General features: G+C 43.9%; 1 protein-coding gene across 4 annotated transcripts in view; it reads left to right on the top strand.

Annotated features, from left to right (window-relative positions):
• Positions 1-461: 461 nt before the first annotated feature.
• Positions 462-14,075, top strand: part of FSD1L (fibronectin type III and SPRY domain containing 1 like) — a 70,362-nt gene continuing 56,748 nt past the window's right edge. For 2 of the 4 annotated variants that reach the window (XM_032307550.1, XM_032307549.1), the window contains exon 1: positions 462-553. In XM_032307550.1, coding sequence (XP_032163441.1) covers positions 500-553 — 54 coding nt within the window. In that variant the 5' untranslated portion in view covers positions 462-499. Of the gene's footprint in view, positions 554-4,815; positions 5,073-14,075 lie in introns of those variants that run through there. The other 2 variants (XM_032307551.1, XM_032307552.1) reach the window with 2 other exon arrangements.

The raw sequence follows: 14,075 nt of genomic DNA, 5'->3' as shown, positions 1-14,075 counted from the left end.
GTGGGAAAGTGGTAGACTCAGCATGTGGACTCAGTCTGCCATCAGAATCTGGGTGCTCAATTCACCAGCACCCTTTATCAATCTCTCTGTCTCATTCTGGCCCACACCATTCTCCAAGTATATGCAGAGGGAGAGGGGCTGCTGAGTAATGTTCTCACTAGGAACAGTGAGCCTGTTACTGTGTTAGAGAGCCAGGCAGGGGTGGTGGGGTGTGGGCAGCATCCTTTCACAATGGAGAGATCAACAGGCAGAAACATTTGCTTTGTGCTTGGTCATTCTCTGAATAAGAGGAGTCCAGAGGCGTTTCGAGAGCCAAGGCAGGCTGTGATGGAAACATCTGTATCTTCCAGACTTCACTTACCTGGTGTCTCCGGTGCCTAGCAGAAAGCAAGCCATCACGCACGGAGAAGGTATTGTGACATAGCAACATCATAATGGCTACAGTTCAGTTAACTGCCCCTTTCATGCCCTATCCCAGGAAGGAGAGGGGCCTCTTACAATGGAGCGTATGAGAGTGGGGGTGGGGAGAAGGGATACAGAGCACATTCCAGAGGTGAGTACAATTGCAAAGCTGAGTCAGAAAGGGAACGAATCATTACTGGCTTCGAGTCTGCAGCATGACAGAACCTCAGGGTTCAGAAAGATGTTAAAAGTTATCTCTGCCATCTACCCTTCCACTGCCTGATCCCCTAGAAAAGCTCTGCCAGGCACATGCTCAGCCCCTGCTTGGACACCTCCACGGACAGGGACCCGCCACCAAAGTCCATTCCAGCTCTGTATGGCTGTTAGGAAGTTGGACTTTTTGTTGACCGGAAATGCATCTTCTAGTAGCTTCCACTCATCGGGTCTAATTCTATCGGTAGGATATTAGAGAACACGTCACTGGCCTCTTCCACACCACAGCCCTAGAGAGATTTGAAGCCAATGATCACGTCCTCTCTGACATGAGAAACTTTTCCTTTCCAGGCTAAATACTCATAGGCACTTTTCATTGTGTCTCGTCTCACAGTTTCCAGGCCCTCTGTCATGTTGGTGTGCACTGATTGCTGCCCATTTTGCTTAGAGCTCTCCAACTATGGAGCTAGACCACAGCAGACCAGGATCATCCTTTTCTTCCCAGGAGAGCATAAATGTCTAAAAGGAGTTCCTAGGATCAGAAATTAGTACTCGGAGTTCAAGGGGCTTCCAGAACTTTCGGTTGAATCTGTTTTAGTGAGAAGGAGGCAGGGAAAAAGAAGAATTAGGTTTCTAAGATTGGGAAGAGAGGATAGCTAATATTTTTTGAATACTTCCTACATGACAGGGACTGCTAAACTCTTAATATGAATTATCTTGTTTCATCAACTCAAACCCCCCACAGGTGGTATTGTTATGATGCCTCGTTCACAATGGAAGACACTGAGGCATAGAGAAACCCATGGTTTTCCTGGGTGAGGTGGTATATGCTGAGATCAGGCCCGATATTACCAGGGAGAAATAGGTGGAGATCTAGGGCTTCAACAAAGAGCAGCATCTGGCCAGTGATTATGCTTCAGAGAAACCAGGATAACAATGAAAATGGGAGTTAGGGGGTGACAGTAGGACTTCTAAGCCCCCAAAGACCAAGCGGTGATAAAGGCTATCCAAGGGTGACACAGGAGGATATGATGTATGAGGGAGTAATAATAGTAACAGCTATCATTCGTTAAATGTGTACTAAGCTCAGCGCTTTGCATATGTAATCTCCTTAATCCTCACAACCACCAAAACTGGGAATGACTGTGATCATGATCACTGCTCCGGATGAGGAAATTGAGGCTGATCTAGAGGAAAGACCCACTGCAGGCTACACTGCTGGTAGGCGCCAGGGTCAGGATTTAAATTCAGACTGCTGACTCCAGGCCTGTGGCCCTACACCTACTCCCAAAGGGGAACAGTGTTGGCGATACTTAAGGGAAGTAACGTTCTCTCCCAAGAGACGGGGGCAGCCCAGAATTTCGGAGGGTGTTTAGGGTGCGGGAGTAACACCTGGCAAGAGAGGAGAGAGAACCTGGTTCTGAAAGAGACAATTTTGCCAGACTCTTCATATCAGCAGTGCCAATCCTGAGCTTATTCTAGCTTGATGTTCCCTCGGAAAGACATTCCTGGAGGCCCAGGAACCGCCATAAAATAAATACCTATGAGTAGATTTCTATCTCAGAATTAGAAACCTAAGGGTTAGAACATTGCTTTTAATGCCTCTGTAGTTGCTTGTCTTTTTTTTTTTTTTTTTTTTAAACAATTTGCTTTCTCTTAGTTCATTGGTTCTGAAGCTCTAGTGTGCATCAGTCACTTGGAGGATTTGTCAAAACACAGTTTCTCTGGACCTTCCTGCCAGAGTTTCCGATTTAGTTAGTCTGGGGATGAAGGTTGAGAATTTGCCCTTCTAGCAAGTTCCCAGGTGGTGCTGATGCAGCTGGCCTGGGGATTACGTTTGAGAACAGCGGCTTTACTTTATTAGTAAAGCTACTTTTGAAAATTTCCAAACTGACTAGGCTGTGAAAAGGTAAGTACAGAAAAGGCAAAGCAGCAGGAGTGGGGTGGGGGTGTTGACTGAGAGCCCAGCTAGGTGAGCACTGCCGCCAGAGAGCGTGGATAGCTGGGGAAAGACGGAAATCACAGCCAGAAGAGAGAGCAACCAGGGCAAGCAGAAGGCCTGGGTGAGCTGGCCAGGGAAGTCAGTCTGCCTGAAGAAAGAGAGATCACGCAAGGGCAGAAGTCAAATGGGGCAGAGCACTTGTCCAAAGCTGCAGGCTCCTGGCTGGGCTGCAGGGAAAGAGCTGGATGAGTAAGGAGGCAAGAAGCCAGGAGTGAGCTCCTGGGAAGTGACCTGTGACAGTATTCTGGCGATCACATTTCAGCGGCGACTTACTGTCTCCAAAGCCTCTTTCTATCTCCTCCTGTGGTTATACCTATCAGTCATAAAGTGTGCAGGGGTTTCTCTCTGAAGTAAAGTCCTTGCAGCAAGAGAACTGGGGACAGCCCTAAATACCATTTCTTCCCCTTAGTGATGTGTCCCACAGCAGAAGGTAGGGACAGGGCTCGGGCACTCAGTCATGCGGTTTGACCTCTAATGTTCTGCAGTCCCTAGGCTGCATTTCTCCCTGACTCAGCTGCAGTGAGTACCCAGTGCAGAGAAGGGCCTCCATGCTTGCAGGCCTGCCCTAGAGGCTGGTGCTTGGCTGCCCACCGCTCCGCATGGAATCAGGGTGGCTTGGATAGGAGGCTCCTTTCCCTTGATACCAAGAGACAGCTCTCTGCAAGTTTGCATGCCATCACTCCTTTCAGCTGCAGGAGCAATACTGTGCATATAGGCCCACCCTGGACCCTGGCCTTCAAGCACTATCCACCCAGCTTGAACCAAGTCACTGTTTTCCTTTTGTGCCCTTTGTTCTGTTTCTTGTACATGTCTGTCCAGTACAAAAAAAAAAAAAAAAAGGATTTATTGAGTGCATAGATGGCAGGCCCTGTGCTGGGGATACAGATATGAGGAAAAGAAATTTTGACCCTCATGGAAGTCACAGTATAGAGACAATTACAGACTTGTAGGATAAATGCTGATTTCTTAGAGCTCATGCCCTCTTGGGGCCTTTGCATTTGCTGTTCCTTCTATCTAGAATGCTCTTCCCCATATCTTTGTATGCCTCATTCTCTCAGTTCAGTAAGGTCTCTTTGGAGGACTTCCCTGACCTTCTTATGGAAAATGAAGCCCTCACAATTCTCTGAGTCCATTTACCCCATGTAATTTTTCTTTATAGTGCCTCTAACTGCCATATATCTACATACATACATATATATACACACATATACGCAAATATATATATCTTATAGTGCCCCTACCACTGTGTATATTTACATTAATTTACTATATAGATAGATAGACACTTTTTTCCTTCTGCCTCCTATACTAGACTGTAAGAGCAGGGCCCTGTCACAGCTGAATTCCCAGTTCAGAGAACTGGTACCTAATAGGTGCTCAATATATATTATTTTCCTTGTGTTCATTCATCGTGCGTGATTGCCTGGTTGGAACTCTTCTGAGCCTCTCCGGAGTCATCCAAATGGTGGACTGAGGCCTTTTTGCTTGAGGAAGAACCTTTCAAGCCTACCTCCCCTAAGTTTCTATAGTTTTCATGGTCCCTTCAGGCCAGACTGAACAGGTTCTAGCCCCCCACCAACAACTGTAACTTACTGGCCATTAATTATGTACCGGGCACTTCAAATACATTATTTTATCCTAACAATGCTCTGCTCTGCAAAGTCAGCATTATTGCTCTTATTTTAAGGAAGACGAAATAGGCTCAGGGAGAGTGACTTGGCCAGAATCACAGCGCGATCCCCAGGAGGGCTCTCTGGGGAAGGTCTACTAGGCTCCACGGTCTACCGATGTTTCTGCCAATGTCCCTACAGGCCTTTCCCATGTTTCCACTACATCCTCCATCCCAGCCCTTTCCTTGTCACCAGACAGCGGGCCTGGTCTAGCCTGGCTGCTCCTGGACAGCCAGTGTCGGGGGTGCTTCAGATGCGTGCAGGGTGGAGAGGGGGCTCTCTCGAGGGTCAGAGCTTTCCTTCCCCTGCCCACCCCACGGGCCCGGCTGCTGGATACCCAGTGGTCCATTCCAAGACCTGCAGAGAGAGCGCGTGCTGGGGGAAAAAGGATGCGGGAAGGAAGGAAAGCCTCGGTCGGTGGACCCGCGGCGCTAAGAGGTTAGCACTGCCCCTCCTACCCAGCCCTGGACACCCTCCGCCCCATCCCGTCTCGCGGCAGTGCGCATGCGCACGGTGCTCCGAGCGCCCTCCCTCCTGCGGGCCGCCCTTTCACCCGGGCAACCGCGGCGCGACGGCGGCGCGCGCTCTGGCTGGGCGCGGACCGGGCGGGGCCGGGCGGCGCCGGTGCAGGCTGAGGCTGAGGTTGAAACTGAGGCGGCGGTGGAGGAGAGCGGGGCCCGTGGGGACCGTGTTGGCGTGCCCGATTTCCGTCCGCCTCGCCGCACGATTCTTCGACGCGGTTTCGGGCCCAACGGGTCTAGCCCCTGGCCATGGACTCCCAGAAAGTAAGTGGGGGGGAAGGAGGCGCGGGGCCGCAGACATTGGCGGGGATGGATGACTGGGGCGCCCGGGGCCGGGTGGGCGGTGGGCGCGCGGGGCTGACCAGGCCAGGCTGGGCTGCGGCGGCGGAGGGCGAGGCTGCCGGCCCCCACCCTCTCTCCTCCCGCGGCGCTGGCCGGGCTGCGGGGACCGCGCCCGGTGACCCAAGCTGGCCTTTGGCCCTGGGCCCTGGCTCCTGAGGGGAAGAAGGGAGCTGTCCCCATTTCCCAGTGATTTTCTGCCGCGCTCTAGGCCGCCTTTGCTTCTCGAGCCTCCCCGCATGCGAGCGCGGGTTTATCCCTCCTTAGCAGAAGCCGAGGCACGCGGGGTCTACTACCTGCGGACGCCGAAGCTGAGGCTGCTTCCTCGACTCAGCCGGCTTTCTTGGCACAATACGACCTGCTTTAGGTCGGGAACCCAGTCTCCCTAGGACCGCGCCCCCCGCTCCCACCCGCCTCGTGACCGGTTGGGAGGCAGGTCTTGGTGTTTAGTTGTAGCTGATCTGGGAAGGAGAGCTCGCAGTCCCACCGTCTGCGACCCGTTTCTTGCTCGTCACAGTTACCTTAATGGTTGTTGTGGCCCGTGCATGCTTTCCGGACAAGTTAAAGAGAAGAGAAGACTAGTAATTTCAATTAAGGGGGGAAAAAAAACCAAACCCGTTTTCGAGAACATAGCCAATGTTTTGAATACAGTTAGAATTATTGATCTTCAGGCATAATCTCTGTATAGAAATAACCATCCTGTTCTCTTTGTTAGAGGATAGTAATTGAAGTATAGTATAGTATGGGAGGCGAGGACAAGTGTTATTAATAATGTAGCAGGGAAAACAAGGGCATATCCAAGAGGCCATTCTGTTCTATTCTTAGATGGAAAGCACTGGAAAAACTTACTAGAACAGTGTTTTCTCAAAGTTTGCTTGGATTCACCGCCTCAAGGAGCACGGCGGGGGCCAGGGAGGCCACGGGAAAATCGTGTAGTGATGTTTTAAGCATTGACTGTTATAGTATTTTACTAAAGTGCATATGATTTAGTTTTAATTGTATGCATGCATCTTGAAACTCAGCTGGGTATACTCAGTTTTCATTTCCATGACTATTAGACATCTGTAAAAAATTAACATTTTGTTTACTTGGAATATATATGTTTGAAACATCTCTGCCTTAATTTGTAAAACATTTCACTGCTTATTTAACTTTTTAAAAACTTATTTAACTTATTAAACTTTTTAGGTAAAAGTCATATGATAGGTGAATGGATGTTAATTCAGGGCAGATGGAAGGGCAGAGACCCAGGTTCCATGGTGCTGTTTACTGGTTCTGTGATATGGAGCAAATCTCTTAACTGGGATTAATCTATTTCCTTGTTTATGCAGTGGAAGTAAGAATATTTTATAGAGTTACTGTAAAATTCAGGTGAAATAATTCATTATGAAAACAAGGTGTTTTAAAGTTTACAAAGTACTAAAGTATTCTATGTGTTTTAAAATAGAATTTTAAAGAGTATTTTAATATGGATCATCTTTATTTTGCCAGGGCACGCATTATCCCTCACTTCAATAAGGGCTTGAGTTGGAATCTGTAGGTCCTGCAAGGTCCTACCACTAGCTCTAGGCTAAGACTTGAACTTATTTCGTCTCATTCCAAATGGTTGTTTGTTTGTTTGTTTGTTTGTTTAAGATTTTATTTATTTATTTGACAGAGAGAACACAAGTAGGGAGAGGGAGTGGGAGAAGCAGGCTCTCTGCTGAGCAGGGAGCCGGATGGGGGGCTCCATCCCAGGACGGTGGGATCATGACCTGAGCCGAAGGCAGCCGCTTAACCTACTGAGCCACCCAGGCGCCCCCCAAATGATGTTTTTGAGTAGCTACAAGTACTACCAGCAGTTTCCCCAGAGGTAGCAAGGAATTAGTTGTTCTTTGTGATAACTTTGAAAATTCACTTCTCAGTGTTAGAAAAGGTGCTGAATTTCATTTCATTTGTTGGTATCAAATAATATTTCTAATAAAAAACTATTTTCTTTTATAGCTTAAAACAAGTATCGGGTGTGAATGCTTATAACCGATTTATTGCTATGAATTTCAGCATTTTTTTCTCATGAATTACTGCAGGATCAGTTCTATACCTCAACTAATAATGAACTGTGTATTTCTCTTTAAGTAAGTATTACACCTCAGGTGTGATTATTCTTCCATGTTATAAAATGTTATAATGACAGGCACCTGGGTGGCTCAGTCGGTTAAGGGTCTACCTTTGGCCTTTGGCTCAGATCATGATCCTGGGCTCCTGGGACTGAGCCCCTCATCGGGCTCCTTGGTCCACTGGAGAGTCTACAACTCCCCCTACCCCTCCCCTCTGCTTGTGCTCTCGGTCGTGCTCCTGCTCTCTCTCACGCACACACACTCTCTCTCTCAAATAAATAGAAAAAATAAAATAACATGTTATAATGAAAATAGTAGCAGCTATGATACGTTAGTCATTGTAAGGAAAATGGTGAGGTACTACAAGTGGCAAATGGTGAGGATGGCTTGAATATATACACCTGTTAGTAAATAATTGGGATTTGGGCTTTAAATTATTAAAGAGGATGGCTTTGGAGCCAGGTCTCCAGTATTACTACCAACTATGAGCTGAATGAACTTGGGTAGTTCGCTATGTGTCTCTATTTTCTCATCTATAGAAGAGAGGTAACAATTGTACTTACATCAGAAGGTTATTGAGAAGATCATGTTAGTTTTTAAAAATCCTTGGTGCTTAGCCCACATTGAGTACTGCTGGCTATTGTTATGAATTTCATAATCCCAACTTCAAAATAACTTTTTCCTTTTGTTGATAATTTGTGTAACTATTTTTCTAATCCAATCTACCATTTTTAACCTTTGTCCTTGAGTTTTAAAATACGTTTTCTGTTTTTGTATCTGTAATAAGTGATTTCAAATGGTGGTGTCAAAAAAGAGTTGTTGAATCCTAATTGAAAGAGGATTGGGAATTGTGACTCATGCAGTCTGACAATAGGAGTTAAGTTAACTGGACAGTCTTACAGAAGCTTGATGGTGGCTAGTCAGCAGATGGACTAGCTTGACCAGCTGCTTTTTTGTCTGTGAAAATAACTTGGACTTCAGTGTTGTGTTAGCAACAGATGCTCTGTTTGAGTAGAGGAAGAAAACATAATTGCCTTGGGTGTGTAAGGCATACTGTTGGATACAGAAAACCACAGTATTATCTCCTAGAAATAAACAGAAGGATTTTGTTCATATCGAGTTTCTGGGACACTTTTGCGAACAGGATGTGTTATGGATAGGTGGCTTTGTTTGATACTCAAACCTTTTGATTATGTCCTTAAGTGGTTTTAAGATAAAATCCCAAAGGTTTCTGTACCTGAATAAATGCGTATGTTCAAAGAAACCAAGGAAACAACAGACATTTATACCTTTCTAGAATCTTGGCCCTTAGAATTTGATAGTTTAAGGTTTTGGAAAGGAGATCATTTGTATTCATAGGGGTTGCTGTTTCTAGGAAAGGTACATGCTGTAGGAATAATAAAGGTGGAAAGGAAGGGCCAGCCCAGGGGAGGGATGTTGTTAAGAGCATACATTGTAAAATGTTGGGTTTATCCTACTTTTTCCTGCATTTTCTTTACTTGCTATTTGGAAAGTAGAAGTTGAGGGTTGACTTTGCAAGAGGGGACAAATGTAGGTTGGGGAGATTGAACTGAATAGGGGGAGTTTTAAAGCATGACAGGCTGTAGCAAGTAGCGGTCTACACATGGCTTCCTTATCCCAGTTTCCTCCTCTACGCTGGTATTAGCTCTTCTTTTCCTTCATACTGTTCCTTAGCAGTTCAGAGACCTCCATATCCAGACAGTCAGCCATTTTCATGTTCCAAAATTACTTCCTTTTCTCAGTCAAAAAAATGTATTTCCCGAAGAAAAGAAAGAAAAATGAAATTTGAGTATTGTTCTGCATCTACTATTGTGTTAGATTGCTTTAAACTCTCACGATAACTTACTCCAGTTGCACATCTATATAGAAAACCAAACTCAGAAGCTAACTGACTTCTTTAGGGTTGCACAGCTAGCAACTGATAATTCTGCATTTAAGCCCTGTCTTTCTTCACGACCCAAGCTTTTTTCATTACCACTCTTCTTTCCTGAATCCTTTCTCTTTAATGGTGATATGATTAATTAAAATTTGGGATGTTAATAGGAATGAATCCCTATAGTGTTTTTTTTTTTTTTTTTAAAGATTTGCTTATTTCTCTGAGAGAGAGAGAGTCCACTCGTGCATGTGCATATGAGCATGGGGAGGGGCAGAGTGAGAGGAAAAAGCAGAGTCCCTGCTGAGAAAGGAGCTTAACCTTGGGCTGGATCCCAGAACTCTGAGATCATGACCTGAGCTGAAGGTAGATGCTTAACCCACAGAGCCATTCTGGTGCTCGTGCTTCTATAAAATAGTTTGTTTGTTTGTTTGTTTGTTTGTTTTTTAAAAGACGCTAATTAAATCTAGGGAAAATCATTGATAGAAAGTAATAGAACATGATTAATGTAAAACCCTGGAATCTGGTCTGCCTTGATGCCCTGATACCATTTTTTCGTGTGTGTGTGTGTGTGTGTGTGTGTGTGTGTGTGTGTATCCCCTCTCCTGCTCTTTTTTTGTTTTTGAAGGAGGGTCTTAGCTCCCTAAAGTAGAGCTGTGAACAGGAAAGTATACGTTGAGTTTTATATACCCTATCCAAATGCAACTGCAGTCATTCCCATGGAATGGATCAAAGTAATCTGGGATGTACAGGCATAAGATACCCTCTTTAAAGGACCATACTGACATACTCTTGATCACTATATTTAAATACAGATGTGTTCATTTTTTAATTGAACTTGGCAGTTTAAAAAAATTGGAAATAACAAGTTGACCCTTGAACAACACAGGAATTAGGTGTGCTGACGTGCCCCTGACACAGTTGAGAATATGCATATAACTTTTGACTCCCTCAAAACTTAACTACTAATAGCCTCTCTTAACTAAGCCTTTGGCTTAGGTCATGATCCCAGGATCCTGGGATCGAGGCTTGCATCAGGCTCCCTGCTCAATGCGAAGCCTGCTTCTTCCTCTCCCACTCCCACTGCTTGTATTCCCTCTCTGGCTGTCTTGCTCTCTGTCAAAAAAAAAAAAAAAAAAAAATCTGTTGTGATGATTAAAAAGACACCCCATGTTGATGGTTTAGCACAGTTCCTGGCACGTAGAAGGTGCTTAATGAATACTACTGAAATGACCGTAAGAATAGTTTGACCCTCTTAAATTGTAGATTGACTAGTGATATTTGCAGTGGATTCTAGATTTGTGTATTTCAGCAGTCTGAAATACTAATGTAGAGTTTGAGTCAGAAATCTCTTGATGTGAGTAGGTGGCTGGTGGAAAACACATATAGTATTTCTCTAATTATGAGCACATGGTCATTGAGGGCCTCAACTGAGACTAGCATATGAACTTGGGTATAATGGTTTTCTGTCACTGGTTCTAAGAACAGGAAGTTTCTGCACCATAATTTCAGGGGCTGGTTGCACTGATAGTTTTCAAGTAAGTAACCCAAGTTGGCCTTTTTTTTTTGGATGTAGCAAAATTAAGACTCAGCATTCAAATTTGTCATCTTCACATATATTAAGCTAAAACCAGTAGAACCATGCCATTTCTTTTTTTTTTAAATATTTTATTTATCTATCAGAGAGAGAGGGAGAGCGAGCGAGCACAGGCAGACAGAATGGCAGGCAGAGGCAGAGGGAGAAGCAGGCTCCCTGCTGAGCAAGGAGCCCGATGTGGGACTCGATCCCAGCACGCTGGGATCATGACCTGAGCTGAAGGCAGCTGCTTAACCAACTGAGCCACCCAGGCGTCCCGAGAACCATGCCATTTCTAATGTTGGAATTCATCATGTTAACACTTATAAGATGATACATTTGCAGTAAGAATAGCTGTTTTTGTTGACCTTGGATCTGGCAGGGTGGTACATGTTAAAATCTGTTGAACTGTTCTGGTTTTTACAATCTTGAGGTAAAATCTTAGTCTTTTTGGTGCCCTTAGATAGTCTTTTCATATACCTCAGATCTTTATTTTCAGGTAGTATAGTGTAAAAATTAAAAGCACAGACTCAGGAGTCAGACTGCCTTAATTTGAACACAGACTGCCACATTTTAGCACTGAGATCATGGGCACACTCATTTAACCTCTCTGTACCTCAGCTTTCAAATTAGAAAATGGGGATAAGGGTGCCTGGGTGGCTCAGTGGGTGAAGCCACTGCCTTCGGCTCAGGTCATGATCTCGAGGTCCTGAGATCGAGTCCCGCATTGGGCTCTCCGCTCAGCAGGGAGCCTGCTTCCCTCTCTCTCTCTCAGCCTGTCTCTCTGTCTATGTGATCTCTCTCTGTCAAATAAATAAATAAAATCTTAAAAAAAAAAAAAAAGAAAATGGGGATAATAATAGTGTCCTACTTCATAGGATTCTTGAGAAGATTAAATAAATTAATATATGTAAAGGGCTTAAAATGATGCTTGGCTCTTAGTATAAAAGTGATATTTATTGTTTTGCTCAGACTATTGTGCTTTTACTTCACATGATTTATTGTGACTATTGTGATTAATGTTATAAGCATAACATTAAGCTATGGTCCTTTGAAGAGGGTGCCTCATGCTTTGTACATCCCAGCTCCTAGATTTTTGATCCATTCCATGGGAATGATTGCAGTTGCGCTTGGCTGGGGTGTATACTCCCCCCTCCTTACTTTTTTTTCATTTTTGTTAGCATAACACTTACCTTAGCTTATCTCCCTAGTCAAGTAATTGGCAGGCTTAGTCCTCAGTTTTTGAGATCCTGTTAACTGTGCTTTTTGACCAAAGAATAATGGCTGAGATTGCCTGTGCAATCTCACGATGTCTTTGGAGACTCATGTCCTGTATATTTTACTGTGATCTGGCAGAATTGATATTTGGCAAAGCATATCTTCAGACCTGTATCACCTAGAACTCTTAGTCATCCCAGCAGAAGTCTTGCACAGTATAATTTTATTGGAAGGTAAAGAGATACTGGAGGTCTGAGGTGAAATCTGAGACCCTTGTAGGCATCCTTTCTCATTGATAGAATCCCACAGAGCAGATGTCCTCCTCCATCATCAGGATTTGATAATAACTGAGGCTAATATATATCACAGTGAGCTCATTTCATAAATACCTTTTTGGAACTTGTCTTAATGATGGAACTTCTTCTTTTTTTTTTTTTTTTTGATGGAATTCTTTTAATGGTACATCATGTATATGTTTTAGAACAGTGCTTATAGGCAGAGGAACTGATAGGTGTGAGAGTTCCCAGGTGGGAAACAAGGCATGTTAGAAATAAGGCTACTGTGGCAAGGAAGAGGAAATCTGGTGTGAATTGAAGCAGGAGAGGTAGGCAGTGGGAAGATCACGCAGGGTTTTATAGATTATGTAAGGTCATGTTAACAGGTCATGTTAAAGATTCTCAGTTTTAATCCAAGGACCAGTGGAAAGCCATTGAAGACCAACTATTAAGCAGGAAGAGTGATGCTATCATATTCTAGCTGCAGTATACAGAACTGATTATTGGGGGAGAAAGAATGGATCACAAGCCAGTTAAGTTTTACAGGAGTATAAGTTCAGATATGATATTAACTTGTACTAAGATACTAGTAATGATTATAGAACTGTTTAGGAGATAAAGTCCTCAGGACTTGGTGATTACACATAGAGCACAGATGAAAGGAGAGGGTGTAATGATGGTGGCCTGGGTTTCTGATTTTGCGGTTAGTATCACCATTTGCAGAGAAGAACACTAGAGAAGGGCTCAGATTTAGTAGGAGACATTATGAGATTCTGAGTTTTGAAATGCTTATGAGATATCCAAGTGGAGATTCCAAGTAAGCAGTTGGATGAAAACAGTCTAGAGCTCAGAGGAGAGGCTCTGTATCTAATGGTGCACTGATTGTGCACAGCTTACATTACATTCCTTGGAGCTTTTGGCTTTGTGCTTCCTCCTCAACTTCTTTAACATTACTGTGTCTCCATTATAAAAACTATTAATTGTGGAGGCCCGAAAGGGATAAACTGGGGTAGAAAACTCAAAAGGATTATGGTATCTTTTAATTTTCTGTCTCTTTCTTTAAGTTTCTGAATATAGATATCCTCCCTGGCATGTTGCCTGCCATATTTAGAAAAACTTTAACAAAATTATGTTGGATTTGATACCTATTCAGTTAGCCTCCTGTTGCATACCTCTTATATTAGGTACACATTATCCCCATATATACTTCTTCTCTAAGTCCTTCCACTATAGAAACTTCAGCCTCTTAGAACATACACAAGCTGGGGTTAAGTTTCAGAACTCAGTTCATGGAATCCTAATCCTTTAGTTTTTATAAGTTTTGTAGTTTATAAGTTTTTGGTTTTATAGTTCTATAAGTTTGGGTACTTAAATATTTTGGTTACTTGTAATTTGTTTTCCATTTCTGCTCAGCTCCAAGTTCCTTAGTTCTTTCTGTCTTCATTTCATTTTCATCTGTAGTCTAGCTAGTCCCTGTTCTTCTGAGGGCCAGAATGGTTGAAGCCCTGGTCCCCTTGATAATTTATTTCTCATCCCTTCCTGAAGAACTTCCACTACAGGAGAATATTAAGTGTGAATTCTTAATTAGTCTTTTGCAATTGCTCATTCTCTCCAGATTAAAGGGCAAGTGGCTTCAGAGGTTCTGGAGCCCTTCAGCAATCTGTCCTTGTAAACTTTCAGGATACCTCCCTTTTTTCTTCTTAGAAAAGCTTACAGTAGAGGTAGCACTTTATCTGTATTAGCTACCAAGGTCACATTGGTTGCTTTGGGTTCTGACTCGTAGTCATCTGGATGATTGCTTCTTCTGCAGCCATGTTCTTTCTTTCTTTCTTTCTTTTTTTCTTAAGATTTTATTTGTTTATATGAGAT

Source organism: Mustela erminea, chromosome 12 (genome assembly GCF_009829155.1).
Source record: "Mustela erminea isolate mMusErm1 chromosome 12, mMusErm1.Pri, whole genome shotgun sequence".
NCBI classification, from domain to species: Eukaryota; Metazoa; Chordata; class Mammalia; order Carnivora; family Mustelidae; genus Mustela; species Mustela erminea.
The sequence above is the reverse complement of the archived record's forward strand: the minus strand, read 5'-3'. Positions and strand labels throughout refer to the sequence as shown.